At 43.5% G+C, this 26564-nt stretch overlaps 1 protein-coding gene across 2 annotated transcripts; it reads left to right on the forward strand.

The window, feature by feature from the left end:
* FBXO31 (F-box protein 31) lies at positions 1 to 25267 on the forward strand. Of its 2 annotated transcripts, XM_081872069.1 has the most exons (10): positions 1 to 408; positions 11070 to 11141; positions 11829 to 11915; positions 17840 to 17916; positions 18024 to 18191; positions 18345 to 18419; positions 20213 to 20322; positions 21200 to 21353; positions 21905 to 22293; positions 23011 to 25267. In XM_081872069.1, the coding sequence occupies exons 1-10, from the start codon at positions 33 to 35 to the stop codon at positions 23231 to 23233; spliced, it is 1731 nt and encodes a 576-aa protein (XP_081728195.1). In that variant the 5' UTR covers positions 1 to 32; the 3' UTR covers positions 23234 to 25267. The 2 variants fall into 2 exon arrangements, with proteins under 2 accessions (XP_081728195.1, XP_081728196.1); XM_081872070.1 differs by lacking the exon at positions 11829 to 11915.
* Positions 25268 to 26564: the final 1297 nt, after the last annotated feature.

A 26564-nucleotide genomic window follows, 5' to 3' on the forward strand; every position in this document is an offset into this window, starting at 1 on the left:
CGCAGCTGAGGCGCTCGCCCCGTCGGTCCGTCATGGCGGTCTGCGCTCGGCTTTGCGGCGTGGGCCCGGCGCGGGGCTGCCGGCGGCGGGGGGCTCAGCAAAAGGGGACGGCGGGCGACAGCAGCGAGCCAGACACGGACCCTGAGGAGGGAGGCGGCGGCGGCTGCGGGGAGGCGGCGGCGGCGGAGGACGACGACGCTGCCGAGGAGCGTATCGAGGGGGCGGCCTTGGCCGAGAGCAGCCCTCGCGGCCGGGCTCCGCTCTCGCTCCTCGACCTCCCACCGGAACTGCTGGTGCAAATATTCGGCTCGTTGCCCGGCACCAACCTGCCCAACCTGGCCCTCGTCTGCAGCGCCTTTAGGCGCATCCTCCGCACCGACACCATCTGGCGCCGGAGGTGCAAGGAAGGTGAGCTTCCCTCCGTGTGTACGTAGCAACCCGCTCCCATTTCTGAGGCGACCCGAATCCCCGCTCCCCATCTCTCCCCCCCCCCCAATATAGCACATGAGTACAAGGGGAGCTTTGTCCATGCCCACAGAGAGATGCGCAGACCTGGATCTCTGCAAGGCTTGGAGAAGTTTAAGGTGGGAGGAGGAAGCAGTAATGAAGAGAGCTGATTTGGGTGGAGGAGCTGCAGAAGGGGTGCAGGTTAAAGGAAGGAGGCAAAGCCTCTAAATAGAGGAAAATAAGGCTCAAGTTGCAGAGAGTTGGAAGCCTTAAATCTGGTGAGTTCATTAATCTCACCAAACAATGGTGGGTGTCATGGGCTGCATACACACTGTGCCTTTAAAGGAAATTCCACCACTCCAGAGAATCCTGAGAAGTGTAGTTAATCTTCAGTTATCAATACTGTACCTGGCCTTAACAGTCCCCAGGATTCTTAGAGGGAGGAACTTTGAATGTGATTTAAATATATGGTATGTTCACAGCCTGGCTAGGTCAGATGATGCCAGCAGAAGAGGATACCATGTGGCACTGGTGTTTTTGTTTGGGAAATGAATGCTGGTAGTTCAGATGGAAAAAACAGCAAAGGGTTGGCTGGTGGCACCTTAAAGGCAAACAGATTTTTATTTAAAGTACCAGAGCTTTTTTTGTTTGTTTGTTTGTAGCCTAACTTGAAACTTGTGAAGGGATATTTAGAAATTATTTACTCCACCCCTTCAACAGAAGGTTGCAAGGCAGTTTACAGCATAACAACTGTGCAACACACAAATTTAAAAGGATAATGGAGCTGAGGCATGGAGGATTCTGCCTTGACATAGTAGATTGATTTATGCCCTCCTGGTCTTTCCCTATCCTGTGATTCTGTAATTCTTGTAATACCATTCACATCTATGTTTCAAGATTGAGCATATCAGCAGCATGGCGCATACCTAAAAATGGGCAGCCTAAATTAGACGAGAGCGAAGAGAGCAGGAATGGAAACATAGGTGGATTTGGGAAGATTTAGTGGAAGTACAGTTAAGATAGAATTCAGGAAGTTCAGGAGAAGCTCTTCTCAAAAATATGGATCTCAAGTCCTATGAGCCACTGGGAAAGAAAGTAGTCTAGAAACTTAGGCTTCAGTACAAATTGAAGTAGACCAGCGGAAGGCTCTGCTGTATCTAGCTTGTAAACTGAGGTACAAGAAAAATTGCTGATAAAAAAATACTTATAGAATACTGAGTTATCCAGAAAATAGGTAGAGACTAGTTTTGACACCAACTCTTTTATAGACTGCTCTAGTAATGTAAAATGCTGGCATTTATAGAACTCCACTTCAGTCTTATGAGGTACGAATACATGTAAATCACAAACCAATGACATAAACTAGGCCTGGTTACAGATAGGTAGCCGTGTTGGTCTGCCATGGTCAAAACAAAATAAAAAAATTCCTTCCAGTAGCACCTTAAAGACCAACTGAGTTAGTTCTAGGTATGAGCTTTCGTGTGCATGCACACTTCTTCAGATACTTCAGATGCACACTTCTTCGTGTGCATGCACACTTCTTCAGTATCTGAAGAAGTGTGCATGCACACGAAAGCTCATACCTAGAACTAACTCAGTTGGTCTTTAAGGTGCTACTGGAAGGAATTTTTTTATTTTGTATAAACTAGGCCTGTACAACTGTGTTGCAGCAAGCTAAGAACAGCCCAGCAACTATGTACTGAGAACTGTTGGGTACTTGGCCATCTCCCCAATTATAATTTTTTTTTATTATAGGTGGCAAATAACACAAGGAAGCTACCCTTCAGTAGCTTCAGGGCCAACCTGCCCATGAGGCAGTTTTCTTAGGGTGGCAAACTCCAGCTGCTGCCTCCTTCCCTGTGTGCCTGCTGCTGCACACCCACCTGGTGGCACAGGGTGGCAGTGGGTACTCAGGTGGGTCACAACAGGCATGCAGTGGCAGCATTTTCTGTTTTGCCTCTAGTGGCAAAGTGTCCTGGGCTGTCCCTGGATGGGAGTCATTTGGCTTGGTGAGTTGCAAGTTGGCAAAACATGAGGCAACTATACATATTGTTTACATGTTAAAGGGTCCATCCCACCAGCTTTTATTTATAAGATGATTAGCCAGCAATCTTAGCTTGCTATTGGATTGAGAGTGATGAACCCAGGCGTGGAGGTATCCCTTAGTAGCTCCTCAGTTTTCTCAAATCAACACTTGGGATGAAGAGTGCTTCCTTGCTCACCTGGGAAATATGAGGGCCAAGATGATATTGAGAGTTCAAAGACTAGGGTGAAGTCTGTGGTATGAAGGATACATTGATGGCAGGTGTCATTCATGCATCTTGTACCCGCATTGCTAAATTTGGGAACCCCAACCACAATACATTTAAGGGGATTGCTTGCCTGCTTCAATTGGTGCTCTATTGAACATTTCCCAGCAAGATCACATCCTGCCATGCACATTTTGTTCCTCTTCTTCATATTGCAAATGGATTCATGCCCTCTGGCCCATTAGTGAGGACCCACACCAGCTGTATCTGTTGCCAGCTATGAAGTCATGCTTTTTGGCCTTGCCAAGAAGAACTTTGGGGTTGGACATCTGAGTGCAGCCAGAAACTGCATTTGGGTGAGCCGGAGACTTTGGGTACATTAAGAATGCTGTCTGCAGCTGCAAGAAGTTATTTCTAATTTGTTTGATAGCCTCATTTGAGGATATTTGCCAACATTGACTCATCCTTGTGGAAAGGCTTGGAACACACTTTAAATGGATTTTGCATCATGTTGCCTCAGCTTGCTGCATTCTTTCTTGCCTGGCATGATTTTGGGCAAGTGCCATCTTAGTTCCATCACAGTTATTGGGGAAAATAAAGGGGTGGCATCTTTCTTTGTGCCACCGAATGTCATGGCAGTTGTACACAGAGGCCTCATCAGTTTTCTAAATTGGGTACAAAGCTCTGTTTTCCTTAAGCCTTTTCTATAGCTGGAAGGGATATTCCTGGTTGTCTAAATCTAATATAGCCCCCATCCATAAAGCAGTCCATCTAAATCTTCAAGGGTCTTAATGTCTGCCCTGCCAATACAGATTATTATCTAATGACCTGCTTGTATGGAGCTAGGAAAAAATAGATAACAAAAACCATAACCTAATTTATGGTTAAATATGGATTGTCTGTTCTTGGATATAATTTTATACCCTTTTTTTGGAACTAATCAGCCATTTTCTTTTATGAGAAAGGCTTGAATCATTGTATGTTTTTCCTAATGTAGAAAATAATGAAGAAAGCAGCAAATAAACATAAACAGACCATGCTTGGCAGACCCAAACCACAGGTACATCTAGAGAGCTTTGATATTGCACAGTTGTTGGTAGTGGTGGAGTTGGTGTTTTTAACTTCTGGTTTGGGTTGACGTCAGAGCTAAGATGCCAGACAGTGGGATAATAGGTTTTGGGTTACTGGCATGCAAGCTGCTGGAGTCAGATAAGACATGGTTACCATCCAGTGTGGTTCATGTTTATTTATTTGTTTATTTTCCATTTAGAAATACATATTTGAGTGTGAGATGATCAAACTCAATATTTTAGCCACAAAGAATGTGATTTTACCATCTTCACAGCCATTCAATACAGCATTTTGTATTGCTGTAATATGGCACTAATATAAGTGCTTATATAGAAGCCACATGTTGCAGATGCTGCCTAATTCTGCTTCTTATGACAGAATCCCATTCATGCAGGTAACATTGTCTCTGAAGCCCCCTAATTGCCTTGCAGTCAGGTTTGCAATCATCACCAAGACAGAAATGTTTATTTCTTTTTCACCACCGCCCACTATTAAATGTGCCAGCATCTTATTATGGCCTTATTTTGTCCTCAGAGGGTTTCCCTCCTTAAAAACCCAAGCTCTGCCATGTGTCAGAAATTACAAGTTTTTTTAATGGCCTTTCTCTCTTTTAGTTACAGTATCTGAAGAAGTGTGCATGCACACGAAAGCTCATACCAATGACAAACTTAGTTGGTCTCTAAGGTGCTACTGGAAGGAATTTTTTAATTTTGTTTCTCTCTTGTAGTTCATCAAGAAGAGAGAGATTTCCCCAAGCATGTCCAACTTAGCGTGAATAGCTCAGTTGGTTAGAGTATGGTGCTGATAACACCAAAGTTGCAGGTTTGATTCCCATATGGAACAGCTACCTATTCCTGCATTGCAGGGAATTGAACTAGATGATTCATAGCACATGTGGGCAACTAGACCATGGGTCTGCAACCTGCGGCTCCGGAGCCGCATGTGGCTCTTTTACACCTTTGCCGCGGCTCCGGGGCGGATACTAGCGAGGGGAGGAGGCGCATTGTGCGCCCCGACACTCCCCACTGTGGCGGGCGCTGTACTGGCTGTGACATCACATGGGGGCAGTGTGTGCATTAGTCACGCACGGTCCCGACGTCACCTTCCCGCCCGCCCGCCCGCTACATTGTAAGGGGCATGTACGCTGGTCACTGCATTGAAAGGGGGCATGTACGCTGGTCACTGTTTTGAAGGGGAGTGAAGAACACACACACACAAAAAGGTAACTTGTTAATTTAACATTTATTTCTGTGAGGAGGAGTAATTCTGAGGGGTCAAACAAAGAAATAATAAAAAAGTGACAAAAAAGTTATTTTTTATAATGACGTGTTTTGCGGCTCCCAGTTGTTTTTTTCTTCGGAAACGGGTCCAAGTGGCTCTTTTTGTCTTAAAGGTTGCAGACCCCTGAACTAGACCATGGCAGTTGGCACTCAATGCAGCAATTCCAGACGGCTTGGAGTACACTTGTGGGTCATGCTGGTAACTGCCTACTTTGTGTTGTCTGTATGTTTGTTCCCTTTTACTTTTTTGGAGTTTGCGAGTAAGTAGATTCTGCGATTTTTGTGGAGCTGTGGATTTCAATTCACTTTTCGGGCAAAGCTATAAATAGGTGGTACTGACTGTTCCCCGGGCGTGGAAGCAAATTGGCGCCTCTCTCTCCTCCCTGTAGCTCAGCTTACCTTGATTAATCAACAGTTTCCATGCTCCATTTGTTTGTTTTTAAATGCTAAGTGATTTGACCTTTGTCTTTAAAAGAAAGTGTCCAGGGTGTGGCAGTGAGCCCTCCTGGCAAAGTGAATAGTGGCTTGAGTTCAACAGAGGGCATGAATGGCTAACAGACAACTTGCTTTGCAGATTCCTGTAGCTTTAGAATGCAAGACAGGGTGACTGAAGCTATTAGGATTAGACTGCAGTTGAACCAGCTGTTCCACCCTGACCGCAAGCACTTTGCGCAAGCACTTCATTGAAATGGAGGGAATAAGCCTGGCCCTCACCTGATAGCTAATAGGAAAGTCCTAGTGCAGGGGTCAGCAAACTTTTTCAGCAGGGGGCCGGTCCACTGTCCCTCGGATCTTTCAGCCTTTCCTGCTAGTACAGACTTAAAGCATGGCTATTTTCTCTAATTTTGTTAATTTAATCAGATTTTTGTCATCCAAGGAGCTCAGGAAGCGGGTATTTTTCTCCTCTCCAAGGTCACCCAGTGAGCTTCTTTGCAAAATGGGGATTTGAACCCTAATCTCCCTGGAAGATGTCCAGATTGTAGTATGTGGTTTCTGTTTGTTGCTAGGAGTATACATTTCTATCTGCATAGAACAGCTTTAATATTTAATTTTCTCTGGTGAAATGCAACAGCGAGAGTGGTTGTTTGTGTGTTTTAATAGCCTTAAGGGTAACAGTGCAGTATTTATCACAGAAAAAAGCAACAGCCTATTGTAAGAAGCAAAAAGGATATTGATTTTTCTAGAGGTCTGTAGCTATGTCAAATACTCTGAGATTTTTACCCCAGTATCCAGTCCCCACCCCACTACCCCCGGTATCCAGAATAAATGACTATTATACTTGGCTTTACAGTATTCAGAGCACTTAACATACATTATCTCACTAAAACCTTACAACAATCCTGCATAGTAGAAAAACAGTAATGGTTCACCAGATTGGAAAAGGCTGCTTTAACATGTTTAAAACTGCTATGTGCCGTACATTGATTAAGTCTGCAATCCTGTACACACAGCTGGAAGTTGCATTGCTCAGTTAAACTTCTGACTACTCTAAAAATAAAATAGGGCTGGGTTAACAATACTGGTGCCCCTTGTAGCTATTAAATTATCAGAGCAAATCTGAATCATGAGAAAGCAAGACTGGCAAAGCCTGAGGACTGTTGTCTTGGTACTGGATAGCTTACTCTTATATAAATACAGGCTTTGTTTTTTGTTTTTGTTTTTAATTTGGTGTGAGTTAAAGGAGTAACTTTTCAGATACAAGGGTGATCTGTGTGCATTTGAGCCTATTGAGAGATATTTGATTGGATCAGCTTCTTGGTACAATTTTAAAAAAATGGACCTTTTCCACTTCATATTGTTCCTCTTGCCAGCCATTGCTAAGGGACCTACTCACTAATGCCCAGAGTGCTTGTTTTAACCTGCACCCAGATCTAAAAGTCTTTTGCCCCTTATCTTGGAAACCTGTAGTTGTGTTATAGTTCTGCTCAGTGTTTGAAACTCCCATTGTTCTAGGCGCATTTTGCGACAGGGAATTTCATTAGTGCGAGCAGTTTCTGAGCTCTGGGCACAGTACTGCACCTAAGATTTTAGATTAAAACTGCAGAGTAGAAGGAAAGGAGGACCTTTTTCTGCCTCCCCACTTCCAGCTTCTCTCTGAAGACTGGAGAAGAGACCCCCCTTAAGAATATTAGGGGGTGAGCAGGGGAAGGACTAGACCATGTGAAAAATGGACATAATATTTTAGCTGCAATTCATTCATTTTGAGCTTTGTATTACGAAGAGTCGGGCACGACTAAACAACAACAACATTACAGGTATTGTTATAAAAAAAGTGCTCCTAGACATTCTGTTGTTGTTCCCATAACGTAGGTTTAAGGTCCCATTTAGCTCTTAGCTTTCATATCTCCGTTTCTAATCCAGGTTCTCTTTAAAATAGTGTGTGACAGTCTCTCTTAGAGGTATGTGCAAATAAACACATCATATGGTGTGCCCTGAAATGGCTTCTGCAAGTCAGAGGCTGTGATCACTAATTTAGAAATGGGTAAACCCTCAGCCGCTGTAATTTTGGATGAGCTTTGTGTCAGACGATCTTTGGTGTCTGATGTCTAGCAGGTGCTAGAAGTGTAAAACTGCAGTTTAAATCTTCTACTTTAGAAAGCTGGTCTGATTTTAACTAGTACATCTAAAGCCTGGAACAAATAGACTCTTGGTACTGGTAGACGGGCATGTGGTCTGTAGTAGCTGTGGGTGCCTTCCATTTTGTCATTTATTTCCTCCCCCATGGTGGTTGTAGCAGTTTTGTAAATTGACCTAACTCCTGTGAATTGTTTTTCTTTTTCAAAATGTAGCAAAAGCCATTTGTGTGTGTTTATAGTTAGAAACATCCAGCAATACGCAGTGCAATGAACTGAGAGGGTGCCATTGCCATGGCATTGATTGGCAAGGGAGCAGGCTGCACTGTGCCCATGTTCCAAAACACTCAGGGATCCTTCATTACATGGGATTGGTGAGGACCAATCCTGCTGAATGCTTAGAATTTTGATGCTGGGGGATAGATATGTGATCACGCACCCCCCCCCAACAAGTCCTGTTTAAATTTACAGTAAAAAGCAGCTGCCACAATTTGTTCCCTTAGAAGTCAACTGCAGCTCACTAGCCATGTGTTGTGGCCTAACATTCTCATCCCCTGCCATGCCATGATTTTGTTTTGTTTTGTTGCAAATCTTGGCAGCCCTAGTAAAACAAGACATATTAAGTCATATACACGTGGAGTCAGTACCATGACGGGGAAGGCGGGCGGGCGGGCGGGCGGGCGGGCAGAGTCTGTTCCAAAATGCACTGGTATGCCATTAATGTCATTTTATAGAAGTGGAAATGGAAGCTGAATAACCCAGTTTTAAAAGCTTTTTCCCCCAATGAGTTTTATTAAGTTTCAATATTTTTAATCTATAAAATCAAGATGCAATTTCATCTTTTCTCTTTCTTTTTATCAACATCCCACCCCGTTTTCCTTTTCTTTTTCTTTTTCGTTTCCTTTTCTTATTAGTTTTCCCAATTTTTAATAAATCAGTGCCAAATTACATCAAATTTAATACAATTTCCCCAAAAACTTGACTTCCCACTCTTCGTCCTAGGTGTGTCCTTCTTCCCCGCCCCCATTGCTGCTTGAAATTACATTATATTCAATTTACAATTATTAATTATTATTTGATCAGTTCCTGCTCATATATTTACATAACAATAACATAGTCCCTTAAAGAACAAAAGAGGTTATCCACTTTAAAGCATTACTTATTACTTCTATATTAATTTTTCTTTATTTTCTTTTTTCTTTTTTAAATTAACCTTTATTGGTTTAAAATCAAAACATACACACAACAAAAGCTTGAAAAAAGGAAAAGGAAAGAAGATGAACACAAGCAGCACGATACATCTCTTACAAACAAAAAACAGTAGAACAATACATCACAAATTCACAAAAATGTTCTGACCATCAACTTCCGACTTCCTTGATATGGGTTCTTTGTTTTCCTAATTACTTGCCTCTATTTTTCAATAAACTTTGTCTTTATTAAATCTTGTTTGACTTCTTTATACCGTAATCAATTCTGAGTGTTTTTCGAAGCATTCTAAAGTTTTTATATGGGGACACTGTTCTTCTGAATATTGTCTATAGATCTCCCATTCTCTTTTGAACTTTTGGGTTGATCGATCTCCAATCTTTTTTGTCATATACAGTATGCTAGTTTAATGTAATCAAGCATTTTTACTTGCCACTCCTGCTTTGGTGGAGTTTTATCTCCTTTCCATCCCTTGGCAATCAGCATCCTTGCCACCGTTGTTGCATTAAAAAAAAAAAATCCTTCTTTTCTCCCTTGGGATGTCTGATGCCATTATGCCTAATAGGAAGGTTTCAGGTTTCTTACTGAACGTTATTTTGAACAGGTTTTTTTTTTTTTTAATTATTGTATATAAGTTCCCAAAAGCTCTTTATTTTTTTTTGCAACCCCACCACATGGGGTACATCGTGCCCTCTAACTCTCTGCACCTCCAGCATAAATTTGAGTTGGTTCTGTACATTTTGGACAGTTTGGGGGTGATGTACCACCTGTATAGCATCTATAGCATCTTCATAAAATTTTCTTTTATAGTGAACAGGCCATGAATTCCCATTCCTCCATTTGAATATTGTAACCAAATCTTTCGTCCACTTAACCATGACTGATTTTACCTCTTCTTCCTTTACTTCCCAATCTAATAATAATCTGTACATTTTGGAAAGTTGTTTTTCTTTATTTTTTAATAAATCTTTTTCTAATTCCAAAATTTCCATCACAAAACCTATTTTTTATCAGCCTTAAAGATTTTCAATTGGTGGTATTGTAACTAACCTGTAAGATTTTTTTTCAGTTTTAGCTGATTTTTATCCTCTTCTAATAAATCTTTGTATGTTTCCCAATTCTTATTCATGTTTTTTTTCCCTTTCCTGTGAAGGCTTCAAGTGGAGATAACCACCAGGGTTATCCCATATTTATCCCATACACCATATAGTGATTTCCTCAACACGTGATTCAAAAAACCCCTGTGAACCCTTACTTTCTCATAACAACAAAGATAAGCTGCTTTCCTTTCTTTTCATCTTGTGTGTGCTGCCATCTGTGTCTATCTTCTCCACCATCCATCACCTTTCAGTCATTATTCATCTTCACTTTTCCAGTCTACACTCCTCCAAGCCAGTGTCCATTTCCTGTCCAGGTCCATATTGTTTTGCAATTCATGTTGTCTCCACAGCATTTGCACCACCCCATTTTCCATGGAGGAGTTGTTTCTCCCCTTCTGCTGCACCCTATCTTTTATGTATTAAATCACAATATTATAATTAATTACTTCTGTTGCTCATAGCTCAAATCCTACTCACAAGTTCATCATAGTATAATATTTATTTAAATAGTCCAAAAAAGGCATCCATTCTTCCATAGAACACTCATCATTAGATTCTCTTAATTTTGCTGTTAATTTTGCCGGTTCTGCATAGTCCATTATCTTACTTATCCATTCTTCTTTGGTTGGAACATCTTCTGTTTCTGCACATATAGAATCCTAGCTGCTGATAAACAACTTTAACATTTTTTGGGATTTCTGCCCCTATGATTCCTAACAGAAATGTTTTGGGCTTTTTTTTATATACTCATTTTAAACATCTTTTTTATTTTGTCATGTATTACTTCCCAAATTACCCTCGCTTTCTTGCAAGTGCACCACATATGAAAAAAAAATCCATCTACCTGTTTACACTTTCAGCAATTATTAGGAAACATTTTTAAAAGTTGAATTTATATTCTGGACTTAAAACAACAAATATGACTGCTAGAACAGAGATTGAAAAACACATGGAGATGATGGGCTTTTTGTTGCTTTTTGACTGTATTCTAGAGCTGATAGTGCCAGTGTGATTAAAAATCAAGGTGGAAGCTTGCAAGGGCTTTCTTAAGTGGAAGCTCCAAGGATTCTAATGGAAAAGGCTGCTGGACATCCTTACCTCTGGACAGCAGATGGTATGACCTGACCTATTTAATTGCAGAATATGGTGTCTGCGAGAACCTGCGAAAGCTGGAGATCACAGGAGTGTCCTGTCGAGATGTGTATGCCAAACGTAAGTGTCAAGCGCTTGGGATCCTTTTTGAGTTTCATTGTTGAATTTGTAAGTGAATTTGTAAGTGAATTTTTAACTTGAGCAACTCAGTAGTCTAGACCGCAGCAGAGCTGTGTGTCAATAGCAATGTTTCTCTTATCTGTAAATCCATATTGAGATTAGTTCATTTAGCACTTACATGCACTCCAGAAATGTCAAGATTTAGAACAGCATTACCTCTATTTCCCATCTCTCTAAACTTAAATACATTTTAAAAAGGCATCAGCACTCTGTGTGACTCTTTAATACATGAGTGTTTATGATTAGCAGGCTTAGCAGCTCCCCATTCCCCAGTGATGTATAAGTCTGGTGCTTCTATTGTAGGGACACACACTGAATTTACTGTCTGGAGGATAGATCCTTGAATATCCCCAACCCTTCAACTGGCAACATGAGCTGAAGGAGTCAATCCTGTAAGCCATATTTTGCTGATTTAAAGAGAATCCCTTAAAAGTATTTCCTGTTATTTCATTAAAAAAAAACTCTGCAAGAGATCATCCCTGGTGCCCCTTATTTCAGACCAGCCTCTTCCACCCTCCATTTCTACAATAGTATGCCAAGTTTGAAAACATCTGGTGGTGTGGTGGTAAGAAGAGGTGGTAGAAAGAGGACCAGAGTTCTCATACTCACCCTGCTGTGTCTGCTCAGGTATAAATCCACGAGTGAAATCAGGGCGTTTTATGAAAATCCTTCCCGACTACGAGCACATGGAATACAGAGATGTTTACACCTGCCGTATGTACCTTCCGTTGGCAAATGTTTTTTGCGTTGTGTTAGCATGGAGTGTGCCTGCTTCACCACTTAATTGACAAGCTAAGCTTCCCAGGGCCATTTGCGGGACGGATATGTTTTGAGAGCAGCGGGTGCCAAATCCAGCAGACTAAGAAAGAATGCTAACCACCACTGCTATGTCAAGGTATAGGAGTAAGCAGTGCTAGAAACAAATAAGGTAGCAGTAGCTGTGGGTCTCTGGAGCAGATGGCACCATCTTGAGGGTGGCTAGAGTTTGGGTAGAGCCTTGTAGTCCCACTCACAGAGTTTTGTATCAACACTAGGGGAAGGGGATGAGACCCAGGAAGATGAAATGTTGGCATCTCAAAAGAAACTGCTGAAAAGTTGAAGCATCAAGTCAGGAGCTGTTTGATAGAATTATATGCCAGGTTATTGCAGGGAAAGGCATCCACAAATCTACTCATGAGGGGCAAGGTTGCCCACCCCTCTGGCAAGGTGGACACCTAACATCCTGTAGATCCCTACCTCAGAGACCTCACTCCATTGCATTTTTCAAGCAGGTAAGATATAGTAGGAGCCTTTTCTGAGCAGTGAAAAAGGAGTCTTGCTGCTGATTTTGACCTTCCCCCTACCTTGCACAATTGAGAGAAGACCTGGCCTGTCTCCCAAACCCCCTTTCCTTGCCAGGGGATGGGACCTGAAGTAAGAGCCTACCTAAGTAAGCTAAGCCAGTATCTGAGGACCCCTGACTGGGAAGTCCCTCCCAGTTGCTTCCTGGCTGTAACAAGAATACTGCTGTCTTTAAGCCAAGTGAGAAAACTTCTTGCTTCTGATCAGGTCTCCAATACAGTGGTACCTCGGGTTACAGACGCTTCAGGTTACAGACTCTGCTAATCCAGAAATAGTACCTCAGGTTAAGAACTTTGCTTCAGGATGAGAACAGAAATCGCACAGCAGCGGCGTGGCAGCAGTGGAAGGCCCCATTAGCTAAAGTGGTACCTCACGTTAAGAACGGACCTCCAGAACGAATTAAGTTCTTAACCCGAGGTACCACTGTAGTTCAGAGGAAAGAGCCATTGCCTGTAGCGTGATACCCTTTTGAATTGGATCCCAAAGCAGTTCCTTTCTGACAAAGCATCTCTGCCATCCCAAAAAGAGATTCAAGGGGATGTAGATCAGTAACTCAGGATCCTCTAGAGCAGCAAAGAAAGCTCTGGGAAATTGTGACATCCATGCTGGGAAGCCAGAAACTTATGGTCTTCCCATGTAAGTGTGTGCTGTTTTTCCATTTCAGCAAGGGTAGCAGTCCCTAAAACATAAACTGGAATTCTGAAATTGGAAATAATGTAGCTTTTTTTAAAACCAAAAAACAGAAGGAAAAAAATATTGAGCAGCAACTCTGTATTCCTAGCCCTTGGTAAGCTGCTTTATTCAGTGAGTTCTTCATTGAGTCATCTGGTTCTTGTGTGAGTTTGATTGGAAAATAAATCAGTGGATTTTTGAGAGTCACTGCTGGTACATTCATTTTGGTCCAAAATGGATCTTGAGGCTGCCTATTACATACAGTGGTGCCCCGCAAGACGAATGCCTCGCTAGACGAAAAACACGCAAGACGAAAGGGTTTTTCGTTTCTTGAGTTGCTTCGCAAGACGAATTTCCCTATGGGCTTGCTTCGCAAGATGAAAACGTCTTGCGGGTTTGCTTCCTTTTTCTTAAAGCCGTTAATACCCGGGGAATCCGCGCTCCGCAAGACGAAAAAATCGCAAAACGAAGCAACTCGCGGAACAAATTAATTTCGTCTTGCGAGGCACCACTGTATTCAGCTCTGTAAAATAATAGTGAAAGGAAAGAAGCACAGTCTAAACAGTCTGAAGATTTTAGACACTGTGAAATAGAAACTTTATTTTATGAAAACAAGTCCTTCTGTCCTGGGCAGCTGCTCAGAAATCCACATTATATTCACACTGCTCCATCCATGTGATGCTCACATGCTTCTAGGTCATGGGTTCCCCAAAATGCCAATTACCGTATTTTTCGCTCTATAACATGCACCAGACCATAACACGCACGTAGTTTTTAGAGGAGGAAAACAAAAAAATATATATTCTAAACAAAATAGTGGATATATGATTTTTGTGGTTCATGCTGTGGCCACAGACATGTGATCTGACAGTGAGTTTGGAGTAGCCCAATGCAAAAATCCTGAGGATCCATGTGGATCCATGCTTTGTAACCACGGAGGAGGGAAGGAAGGGGAACCATGGATCCTCTGCTCACGACTGCAGCAGATCCCCCCCGCCACCTGCAGGCATTCGCTCCATAACACGCACAGACATTTCCCCTTACTTTCTAGGAGGAAAAAAGTGAGTGTTATGGTGCAAAAAATACGGTAACCCTCAGGATGAATAGTCTGTGGTTTTGCTTTTTTTTTTTTCTTGCTACAGCCAGGAAGCAACTGGGAGGGACTTCCCAGTCAGGGGTCCTCAGATACTGGCTTAGCTTACTTAGGTAGGCTCTTACTTCAGGTCCCATCCCCTGGCAAGGAAAGGGGGTTTGGGAGACAGGCCAGGTCTTCTCTCAAAGAGCTCTCAAAGAGCTGCAAGCCGAGCAACCATTTAACATACACAGCTGCCCCCAAATTGGAAATGCAATGTTGGAAAAGGCTGCATCTCTGGAATTGTTGCCTCTTAAAGAAATAAACACTGCCAGTAAGATTGAAATGCATCAGAGGTGTGCAGAGGGACAGATGTGCTCTTGTAAAAGGTCCCATTTAGAAGTGCACAAGCTCCTAACCCTTTATTCTGCCTTTTATCCCCCTGACCACATTATTTTATTTTATTTTGCCTTGCCTTATTTATTAAATTTGTATGCCACCCTATACTCGTAGGTCTCAGGGTAGTTACAACATGAAATCACAATATAAAAACACAAAATATATAATAAAAACAAAAACAACCCAATAATACCCCTACTCTGCAACACATTTTAAACGGGCATTGGATGTCAGTCAGCTAAAGGCCTGGTTAAAGAGGAACATTTTTGGCTGGTGCCTAAAAGTGTATAATGAAGACGCCATGGGTAAAGAATTCCATAAATGAGAAGCAACTGCAGAAAAGGCCCATTCTCGTGCTGCCACCCTCTGGACCTCTTGTGGAGGAGGCACACAAAGAAGGGCCTCAGAAGATGATCTCAGAGTCCAGGTAGGTTCATATGGAAATAGGCGATCCTTGAGGTACTGCGGTCCTGAGCTGTTTAAGGCTCTATAGGTATAATTGCAAAAGTATATCTGAAACTTGGGTTGCTCAGTGCATTAGTTCTGTGTGAAGCATATTCCTGACATTGGCTGAGCTAAAGCTTTGTGTCAGGGTACCATCTTTGCATGTCAAAGAGCCCAGGTTCAAACCCTGCCATATCCAGTAAAAAAAAAACGGTTAGGAAAGCAGATGAGGGCAAGACTTCTGCCAGAGGCAGCTGCCAGTCAGAGTGGACAACAGTGAACTAGATGGAAAAACAGTTTGACCTGGTATAAGGCAACTTCCTATGTTTCTATGAATGGGAGCTATTCCAATGGCACAGTGGGCTTTTTTCCTTATGACATAAGCTAAACTGTTGTGTGCATGACAGGAACATATTTGGAATGCTGTTTTCTGAGGTGACCCTTCTTTTAGCTTGATGATAGCCTCTGAACTGGGCTGTAAAGCAGGTAGGCTTTACTGGGAACCTGTGGCAACCTTGTCCTGTGAGGGCCTTGAGAAACAATGGGATGGATGAGCTTGGGTGCGCTACAGGAGACTCTTTTTGGTGTTCCTCTGGCTTAGTGGGTAGTTTTTGATTTTAAAAGTGCTAAGGCTCAGTCTTGCTTAGTTCCCCCTGATCCCAGTCGTATGGGGATATGAACTATGCTGACTCAGTCGGTGGCATCCAGTAGTAACTCTGCCGAGAATAGGCCAGTTGAAGTTAATAAACATGACTAACTTAGGTTCATTAGTTTCAGTGGGTCTTCTCTGAGTAGACTCACATTCCAGTGACTCTTCAGTTGCACTTCCTGTAAGGAATTGGAAAGTGAGGCTAGTCACCATTCAGAAATATAGGAAGCTGCCTTATACCAAATCAGATCATTAGTCTCACTTATTACTGTCTACACCAATTGGCAGTGGTTCTTCAGGGTTTCCCAGCTCTACCTGGAGATGAACCTAGGATCTTTTGCATGCAAAGTGGATGCTTTACAGCAGTTGCCTCTGTTTGACCAATGAGCATTACAGATGCTAGAAGCAAAGCTTTTAGTATTTGACAGCTGCTTCTTCCAGCTTGGGAATCCCAAATAAAAACAGAAAGAAGTGCCTTGCCCTTGCCCAGATGATTGCTGACCTATTGAAACAGAGTGCTCATCAAAATAATGCATTGTCTCATTCACTTTAATATTTTTATTTTGAAATTGTGCTTCTGATTTCCACAGCTACAACTGTGTTCTGTCCTGTGTTCAGCTGCCTCTCATTCCTCCCTAACTTTAGGCAGAATAGCTCCAGATAACCCCTTCCTTCTTAACTCCATTCTGCTGTGAGAGGGAGTTTCAGTGAAGTGTCTCAAGAGCTCAGGGGGACTTTGATACTCACAGTGGTATGTTTGCGTGACTTAACGTATTGTCTTGAGCAAACCCTCTCTGTGAGGATTGTCAGTTTTCTTAGAAAGCAGCTCATAAACATCCCTTTGGTGAAAGCCTTTTCCTTTGCAGAGGCCTCCCTTGCAAAGGGCATGGTGGCATTAAGTGTCCTTTATTTTGATCAAGGCACTGCTTTAACTGGCGTCTCCCTTGAGTAGTGTAATGATAACACCCTGACCTCTTTAATGCAAAATATGTTTCTGATGACTGCAGTGGTGGTGAAAGAGCCTTCTCTACCTTTTTTACTTTTACTTTAGTGAGATTTCTTCCTTGGGGGTGGAAGCATAGTTTGAAGGCCCTTTAAACTCCTTGGGGAGGAGCCCATTTCCTCTTCTCAGTGTTGGCTCTCTGTGGAGCCTCCCCCAGCTTGCAGGACAGGCAGGCGAGAGATGATTAGGACAAGGATCAAGTGCCAGCACCCTTCTCCCTGCCTCAGACATGGCTGAGGGCGAAAGAGCAGCAGTCAGCACTACTGAAGAGGGCAGTGCTACAAGCTGTGAATTTGGGGCAAAGAGAGGGAAAAGCAAGAAGGTTCCCTGGGTCAATGTTTCTCTCCCATTGCCAGAGCTGAAGAAGCCAAAGCAGGGGCTAAAAAAGAAAAGCGTGAAGTTGGGAAATCCAGGACCATATCTTTGGATGGCTTTTCTCAAAGCTTAAAAGCAGTGGTAGGGGAAGGGACTCAGTTAGGTAAAGGCAGGAGCACAGTGGGAGGGGATGTTCTCTGATCCAACACACGCACCCAACTGCTATTTGCCATACTGAAGAGAAATTTGTGTATTTGTCTCTTACACACCCAGCAAAATTATTAGCAGAGGGAAGGGTTAACCAGGGAAATGACATAGAGGGATGGGCTTTAAGAAATCTTCTTCCCCACCACTACACTCTGCTGCTCTGATCCAGTTTGTTCCCCAAGCTGCTTCTCAGTTCTCATTTTAAATTGAGAGATACACCTTTGTTATCTCTGAGATTCCCATTAATATTGAAGTGAGGTCTTGACTGTCCTGCAGTCCTTCCTCTTCCCTGTGTTTTGGAGAAGTAGAGTAAATTGTACAAAATGAGTAGAATAGGTGCAAAGGGTTCTTTAATTTGTATGATACACCCAGGGCATAGAATCTTGGTGTCTGGATTTATTGCCAAGTACATACAGCCCTGCTGTACAGGGAGCTCTTTGACACCACTGAAACTCTCCCTTTGCTTCAGTATTTCCCCTCCCTTTAGCTTTCTGTGTGCCTTTTGATTATCTCTTGCTTTTTCTTCAATTCTCCAGTGCTCCACAGATACCGGCACATCTTGGGACTCTGGCAGCCAGACATCGGTCCGTATGGGGGGCTGTTGAACGTAGTGGTGAGTATAGAGGCTCTGCCATGTTGCATAGAGCAGGGGTTTGCTTAAGGTGCTACAGTGACTGAAAAGAAAGCAGGTTTTGACTCTCCTTACTTTGTCTGTGACAGGTAGATGGCTTGTTCATTATTGGCTGGATGTACTTACCCCCACATGACCCTCATGTGGATGATCCAATGAGAGTCAAGCCGCTCTTCAGGATCCACTTAATGGAAAGAAAGAGTGCCACAGTGGAGTGCATGTATGGCCACAAGGGACCCCACAGTGGGCATATTCAGGTGAGCTACCTATCCACTCTGCTGCACATGCAAAATAAACACTTGTTTTTTTAAGGTCTTCTGTGCCAGGGTAATTTTTAGCCTGTTTGTGGGTCTGTTTTCACTGAGGATTTATGCCCTGTAATGCTTAATACTGTTGTTTAATATGTACAGATTGTGAAAAAGGATGAGTTTTCAACAAAGTGCAACCAGACGGATCACCACCGAATGTCAGGAGGAAGGCAAGAGGTAGGCCCTGTGTAATGAAGATACCCTGAGCTGCTTTTCAGCTTGTTGGATGAAGCAGGGGTTGTCAACTTGTTGTGCCCCCCCCCCCATATAGTATACTCTAATGCCCCAGCAGGGGTAGGATTCAGGGTTTCTTGAGTAAACTTCCCATGACTTAGATTTCTTCCCCCAGCACCTGAAAGCCAAAGGTCACTTGTTGATTCAACTGTCAGCTGCTGTCCAGGTGCTTCAGTGCCATTCAGTGTGGTCTATGCTTTGCATTGCTAGCCAGGGAGTGACTTATAGCTTCCTTGAGTTGGGCTCTTAAAGAACTGAAACTTTTATTGCTCTGGACACAATCCAAATGATTGTGCAGCTAACAGAAAGCTATGTTCCATGTGCATTTCTCCCCATACTGCCTGGCAAATAACTTTCAAAGCTTGGGAGAAATGCACATGGAACATAACTATCTGTTTGCAAGGAGTGGTGGCGGTATGCCTTGACCCCACCTCATTTAATAATATAAGGCTGCTTCTGAAAATGGAGCAGAGGAATGAGAGAGAGATTGCACACAACCTCTGGCATGACCTTTGGGCACTCCTGTTTAAAATAGAGAAGGCAGGAAAATGCTGTTCCGCCTTTCCCAGGAAAACCTTGAGACGAAGGTTCCAAGAGAAGGGAGGAGACCTGCTCTAAGACGAGCTTCCGATGTCTTCTTTGTATAAACATTGTTGATGTAAGCACTAAAAACTTGGCCTTTAGCAAAGGTTACCACCAGCAACTGTTCATATGAGAGAGGGCCTTTTCAACATATGTGGTAATTTAGTGCCACTGGGAAGGAAGTTAGCTCACATAATGTTTTATTTCGGTCTTTACTGCACATGTGCAGGCCTAGGCATGTTCACAGGCACACAGAGAGGCTTGATGAATTAGGCTCTGTTGCCCTGTATCGACTAGGGAGGAAGAGACAGTTATCTGCGGTTGGGGATTAAAGTCACAGTTGGCAATGCAGAGTTAAGGCTGAAATGCTGCTGCTGTGCTCTGGCACGAATATGCCTCATGATCGAGCAGCTCATTGTCAAGAAGCAAGCAGGGCTGGGAATTTCTGGGGGTGGGGTGAGAAATCCTCTTCCATGGCTGACAAGTAATCATGCTGTCTGCAGCAAGATCATTAGGATGAATTAGGCTATCTGTATCCTCTGAGGGTTCACTGCGTATCGTAACACTAAAACGACGCCATGCTTGCAGAAGCAGATACTTTTTTATTCTTCCATCTTAAAGCAAATGCTTGAAACAAAGCTTTGGAAATGTGTGTAAGAGATGGCTTCTCCACAGTTCAGTGTTTTCTACTGCGACTCCACATGATGGTGTCATTCTTCTGAAAGTGCTGTGTGCCTTTTCCTCCACCTGTCTGTTCCACCACCTGAAACATAGAAAATCTAACAAAACAAAAAAAACTGTTGGGGCAGGGGATTCATTTACAATAGTCTGGAAGATCTGCTGTGGTTTCACAGTCAACAAACAATGGCCTTAAGAAGGCTTGTGTCTGGAAGCACCCAGTTATTGTGTTTAAATGTGTGAAATCATTCTACCTTTGGCTCTGCAAACAGATCAGTTTATGGATCATCTGTTTGGAATTCTAGAATTTGTAGTCCAGTAACAGGAAGGGGCATTTAATGGGTGAGCAGCTTGATGAAACCAGAGGAAAGCAATTGCCTCTTGTCCATATCTACCTGTGCTTTCTTATTGGAGGAAGGGGTCCCAGGCAATTGCAACTCATTGACTTTGCTTCTCTCTTTGGGGTGCTGTTGTAGGAGTTCCGGACATGGCTGCGAGAGGAGTGGGGGCGGACTCTAGAAGACATCTTCCATGAGCACATGCAAGAGCTCATCTTGATGAAATTCATCTATACCAGTCAATATGAGTAAGGGGCGGGGAAGGACCCTTCTTTCCTTCTGCTGCTTCTGCAGTCAACAAGAGAGAGAAAAATCTGTATTTTTAGAATAAATTGTTCAAGTAAAGCAGTACAGTTGCAAACTCCCCAAACAGTGATAACATTTGAAAGGGAAGGGGTGCACTATCTAGGTGTGGTTGCTTTTTGCTTCAGAGAACAGTGGAGACTTACGATGCCTTTGTAATCATCGTAATTCCTTATGTTCTGGTTTACATGCCATTGTTTATGTACCCTAAACAGTACCATCCATTCACAAGATCAGGAGGTATCAGCAGACTTGGGTGAGCCCAAAGGTTTGCAGAAGTATTATTATTATCATTATTATTACCTCAACTTTTTACCTAGTGGGACTCAAGGAAGCTTACAGATAAAAATAAATGCTAGAACCATGAATTGGTTTGTTTTGGCAAATTCTGTTCCCCATCTTCAAAAGCTGTAGATGCCTTTGGCAAGAACTGGAATGGTGCAAGGGAATGACAGTGAATGGAGACCATAACAATGAGGAATGGAGGGAGCAGATGGGTTTTGAGTCTAAGAAATAGTAGCTATGGTGGGTACAGAGGGAAGGCCAAACGTGCGCAGCAACATGGTTTTCAATCATCTCCCTACCAGAAACTCACTCTGCTAATTTGAGTCCCTTTCAGATTCTGCTCACGCATGGCAAAGCTGCATTCAACATGCAAGAGAGCTAGAGTTTTGATTTTTGAAGGCATCATTGCTTTTAAAACAGGGAAGGTGATCTAGTCAGATGCCAAACTGCATGCCTTGTCAGTGATTCAGAAATTGCACCAAACAGGTTGTGGCCTACCTGCATTATATCAAGCTGTGGTTCTTTTTAATATTCCAGCAACTGCTTGACATACAGACGCATCTACCTCCCTCCACGGAGTGCCATTGATCTCATCAAGCCAGGCCTTTTCAAGGGGACATATGGGAGCCATGGTCTTGAAATAGTCATGCTCAGCTTCCATGGAAAAAAGGCCAAAGGAACTAAAATCACAGTGAGCATCTGGCTTTCTCTGTTCAAGTATGTATTGTCATGGTTGCCATGCCAAACAAAATGATCAAGGGAGTGGAGCAACTCCCATTTGAGGAAAAGGGTTGCATCGTTTGGGACGTTTTAGTTGAGGAAAAAGTGAGTAAGAGGTGGCAAGATAGAAGTTTATAAAATTATGTACACCATAATGTACAGCATGGCTTCCCAAGTTCTAGATCACGACTAAACACTACATTACACGAGTTCTCAATTAGTAAACAAATAGTACAGCTTCTTAGACTAGCAGGGCAAAGGAAGTGGGCAAGACCTACTGAAAGTGATGAACAGAGTGGAGAAGAGAGATTTGCTAGTACCACAATATATAGGCAAGGCAAGGCACAGTAGTTCAGGATGTGTTCTGTTTCAAATAAGGGTCTGGGGAGGGAACAAGGAGAAACTGGTTTGGCAAGGATGAGGAGGCTGTTCGAGGCACTGGAATGGGATGGAGTCAGTGGCCATTAGCATTCATAGCAAAGTCATTCCGCTCTCTCTCTTTCCTTCCTGCCTATCCTCCAGGGTGACCCTAACATCCCAGCTGGCCAGCAGACAGTGGAGATTGACTTGGCGCATCCCATCCAGCTGCCTGATATTGAAAACCTGAGCAATTTCAGTGAACTCTCCCGCATTGTCCTGGAAGTGCAGGAGCAGGTGCGGCGAGAGCAGCAGCAGGAGGAGGAGGAGGGTAGCCTTGAAAAGGAGCACCAGCCACAGGCCCAGGAAGAGGAAGAGGAGGAGGAGCAGCCACAGCCAGGCCCCTCTCAGCAGGAAGCAGGCAGAGGAGCAGAAGGCCCTGCAACTGAAGAGGGAGCCATGGCCCAGGGATCTCCCCCAGCCTCATGCCCTTTTGTGCTGCCTGGTGGCATTGCATCCAGGAATGAGGATTACCCTCGGACCTGCAGAGCATGGTAAATATGAAAAGCCAAGAGTTGTGTTTCAAGGGGCATCCCTGGAGGATGTGGAACAAATTGCCCATGAAGATTCTTTGGGCTTCTGTCCAGTTCAGCCAGACCCAATATTTTATAAAGTATTTGCTCCCAGAAAAGAAAATATTCTCTCCCCTCCCCTCATTTATTTAATTCAATGTATGACAGAAGCTCCAATGATTATGATTTCTGTCCTGCCCTTTAAAAAGAAAATTGACCCAAGGTACGATGAAAGCACTACCAGATCATAACATTATAACACCAGAAAATAACAAAGCAGTAATAAAGCACAATTTTTTAAATAAAAATAATAATCTGGTGGAAATAAAAACTGTTTAATGCAGCAAATACAATATTATTGAAAAGAGAGAAAGAAAAACACAAAATAACCCCGCCTCCAGCCCTTTCCAGGAGATCCAATTTTTACAAGAAAAGAGCTGCTGCTCTATCAGGGTGTAAAGCAGGGAGGAACTTCTGGTTGGAGCTATTAGCATATATTGGATTAATGCTTTTTAGAGGAGATAGGGAGCTTGAAACTCTGGAAGTCGCATAGCATAGGCCTTGCAAGGACATGTTAATTCTTGGAAATCTCTGTATCCAGGTAACCTGGCAGTTCTGTTTGATGGGGCAAGGTGTGTGATGCCTGGATTTTCCTGTGGGAGGTATATCACTGGATCCTTTATTTTCTTTTGTTCTTAGTTTCTACGGCACGGGGCTCATAGCTGGCCATGGCTTCACTAGCCCTGAGCGAACACCCGGGGTCTTTGTCTTGTTTGATGACGACCGTTTTGGCTTCATCTGGCTGGAGCTGCAGTCTTTTAGTCTCTACAGCCGCATCAAGGACTCCTTCCAGAACGCAGATGCTCCCTCGCAGGAGGCTTTTGATGAAATGTTGAAGAACATCCAGTTACTTACATCATGATGGCGGCTTCTTCTGGCAGCTGGAAGGGGGAGGGATTCATGTTTTCCATCTTGAGGGGCAAAGCACTCATCCTTGGAGCCACGAGAGCTCGAGACATAATGCACTTCTCAAGGAGGACTTTTTACCAAAATGAAAACACACACACACACACACACACTGCTTAACACACGAATGAAACTTCCACAGTATTTTATGCATAGTTTGCAACATAGGTCTGTATATTTGGAGGACAGCTGGCCGAGGTAGTAGCAGCTTAGCATGCTTGCTTTTCCTTCCCTGCCCCCCTGAAGTTTAGTGCTTGAGTGGGGACAAACCAAAACCAGCACTTTGCAGACAGTGTAAATAATTGTGTGTGTGTGTGTGTGTGTGTGTGTGTGTGTGTGTGTGTGTGTGTGTGTTACACGAGCAGCAGCCACTCGGTATCCTCCGTGAGCCAGGAAGCTGTTCTCCAACACGGCTCTGTTGCCCTGGGCTTATTTTCTGAACATGCCTCTCTCACTTAAGAATCATGTTAAAAATTGTGATCTGTGGCTAACTGCCATGAGATTCAGATGTTAGTATGTCCCTTTGCTTCTCATCAGGAAGCGTTCCTTTAAATGTGAGAGTTCCGACTGGGCAACTCTGTGTGAGTGAGGTATGCGGGGAAAGGGAGAGAGACCATGCAACACAGCCTGGTTACCTCTTTCCTAACCTTTTCACAGGCTCCTTTGCATTCCTTTCTTTTCCACCTGAAATTAGGGTAGGCAAAGAGACCTCTGGAGCAGTTGAGTAGGAGGTACCCTTGCTGTATATTCTCTTATTCCCCCCCCCCCATGTCTCTGAGCCCATCATGTGACTTGGATAAGAACTTTACAGCATTATGTGGCTGCAGGTTCAGGCCTGTTGATATGATGATGATGATGATTATTTATTTTATTTCTTGAAAAATTATAAGTTCCACAACACACTAGATGCTCTCTCCTGTTCTCTCCCTTCCCATGCCATTCAGCCACTGTGCCTCTTGTGTGAGGGTTTGACACTGGTGCCCTGGCCTCCTTCTCCTGCTGCTGAGCATTTGCTTAAGGAGTAGATCATCGGAAAAGCTGCTGGGGTTTGGTTGATGGAAATCAAGATGGCTGCCACCTTTGGGCACTTTAAGTGGGTCTTGCCAAGTTCTGGCCTTACTTGGGCCCAAGCCACCTATTCTTGGGAGCTGTAACGTTTCTCCCTTCATACCATGTATGCACTACAAAATGCAACTAATACCCGGTGCCCTCATTCCGGTTTGCACCCTCTACAAGCCTTATGGGAAGCTGTGTGATTCTCATGCAATTCTAGAATTTGTTCTGTAATTTCCCTTTACTCTACCTAGGGATCCTTCATGGGAACAACCTCCTTTTAAGCAGCTGGAGCTTGCAAATATATGTCTAATTTGCAGAATCTTTGTATTTCTTGCTTTCTTTCTCCTTTGCCCTCTGCCCCACCGTTACAGTTTTGGAAAGCTTTCCAGCTCTTCTTAACACCCATCCTCTGCAAAATATTCAAGTCCTCCAGCCACCTGGAAGGGAAGCTGAGAAAGAAGAATGACCAACCACCATATTCCCATGAAATCGCCACAGAGAGTGTCCAAAACGGACAACTCAGACCTTGAAGGAGCAATACATCAACCACTGCACTCTCTTACCATACCACATTTCATGCAACTTCTTCTGGAGTCCTCTTGGGTATCTTTGGAAGATGCTCCAGCAGAAATCCCTTGGGCATCCCTATTCATAGGATTACAGGAATTATAACATGAACAACAAAAACTATCTTTCCAGGCCTGTTGTTGAGGTTTATCCACTGGGAGGGAAGAATCTGCTCTTAGCTTTTTTGCAGCATTGTAATCACTGTATATAATGCATGTCTAGTTGCTGTAGCATTACGAAGGGAGAATTGTAATCTTTCTGTATGAGCAAGGAGGGTGATTGGGCAGGTCTAACATAACCCTTTCTCGGGGGAGATGCTTTTTCATTTCCTACAGCACCAACAGCAATAAATCCATTATTTGTAGTATCAGGGTCTCAAAGCTACACTGGAGCCATATTTAACCTCATGAATTCAATCCACTGATGAGAAGAGGATGAAAGGGAGGTTGAGGTCTCGACCGTGGGGGTGGGGTGGGGGTGTCGCATGTGGTAAGGAGAGAAGAGAAAGCTAGATCTTGCTGGAAACAGGTAAAAACTTTCATCGACAATGCTTGAAGCAGCTAGCCAGGTCTGGGGAAACACAAGAGGAAGGTGAAAAAGCATAGAAGGAGAGCCTCAAGGGACAAGGCTAGAATTCTTGAGATCTTCATATCAGTGCAGAAGGGAATCTGCATGCAGATTAGAGACTGCTGAACATGCAGGTTGGCTGCAAGAGGTTTTTATATACTCTGTGCAGGCTTGGTAGGGAGCAGGCATTGGAGCCAGAAACGTGTGCTCTGTGAGGGCATGGGAAAGAAACCTCTGTCTTCTGCCATAGGCTGAATTGCCCATGGGGCCGTGGTTTCTTGTAAACTTTCTTCACTCCTTTTCAGGATTCTGTCCTCTGCACTTTTTAGAGGTTTGCTTGTGCAAAAGGAACAGGACTGGGTAATGTGAAGCACAAGACGAGATTACTGGGAGGTGTGAAAATGATTTGCTTGAAACCAGAAAGTGTCTTCCAAACTTTGTAGCAGAAATACAAATTGGTTGAATTTCAGCAAGTTGTACAAGTGGTGAGGAAGGGAGGGGTGTGTGTGTGTGTTTGCTTGCCTCCCATAGCTGCCCTGTCAATTCACATTATAAATGAGCACCAATCCTGCTTAAGGATTGTTAATGATGTGTTGCGGTTGTATTGCTATTGATCAACCCAGGCATGACTACTAAGCTGCTCTTACAGTATGTGTGCAGTTGGCGTCTTGACTCCTCAGTCCTTGCCTGAACCTTTTGCAAATGGAGCATTTTACGTAGCTGTGAGAGCTGATGTGTGGATAAAGGAGGCTGATTCTGCAGTTTCACATGTCAGGAAAAGGGAGAGAGCATACAGCTCCATATAGCTAAGCCCACAGGTGGGTCAGGTAGGACCATGAGCTAGCAACAATAAAGTGAAATTCAGATGTAATGTTTATCTTTGTCAAATGGGTACAATGAGAGAGGGGGTGCTAAACCCTTTCTGTTCATTGATTTTTTGGAAAGTAACTCACTTCTGTAGCCCACCCCTGATTATCACCTCTAGATTTGGCCATAGGTGGGAGTAGGTAAGTTGCTGGAGGAAAAGGGTTATGAGAGGGCTAAGTGTGTATGTTTACAGCTGTGTGTAGACACATGTGTATGCATGCTTGCAACTC

Source organism: Podarcis erhardii (genome assembly GCF_964252035.2).
Source record: "Podarcis erhardii genome assembly, chromosome: 7".
Lineage (NCBI taxonomy): Eukaryota > Metazoa > Chordata > Lepidosauria > Squamata > Lacertidae > Podarcis > Podarcis erhardii.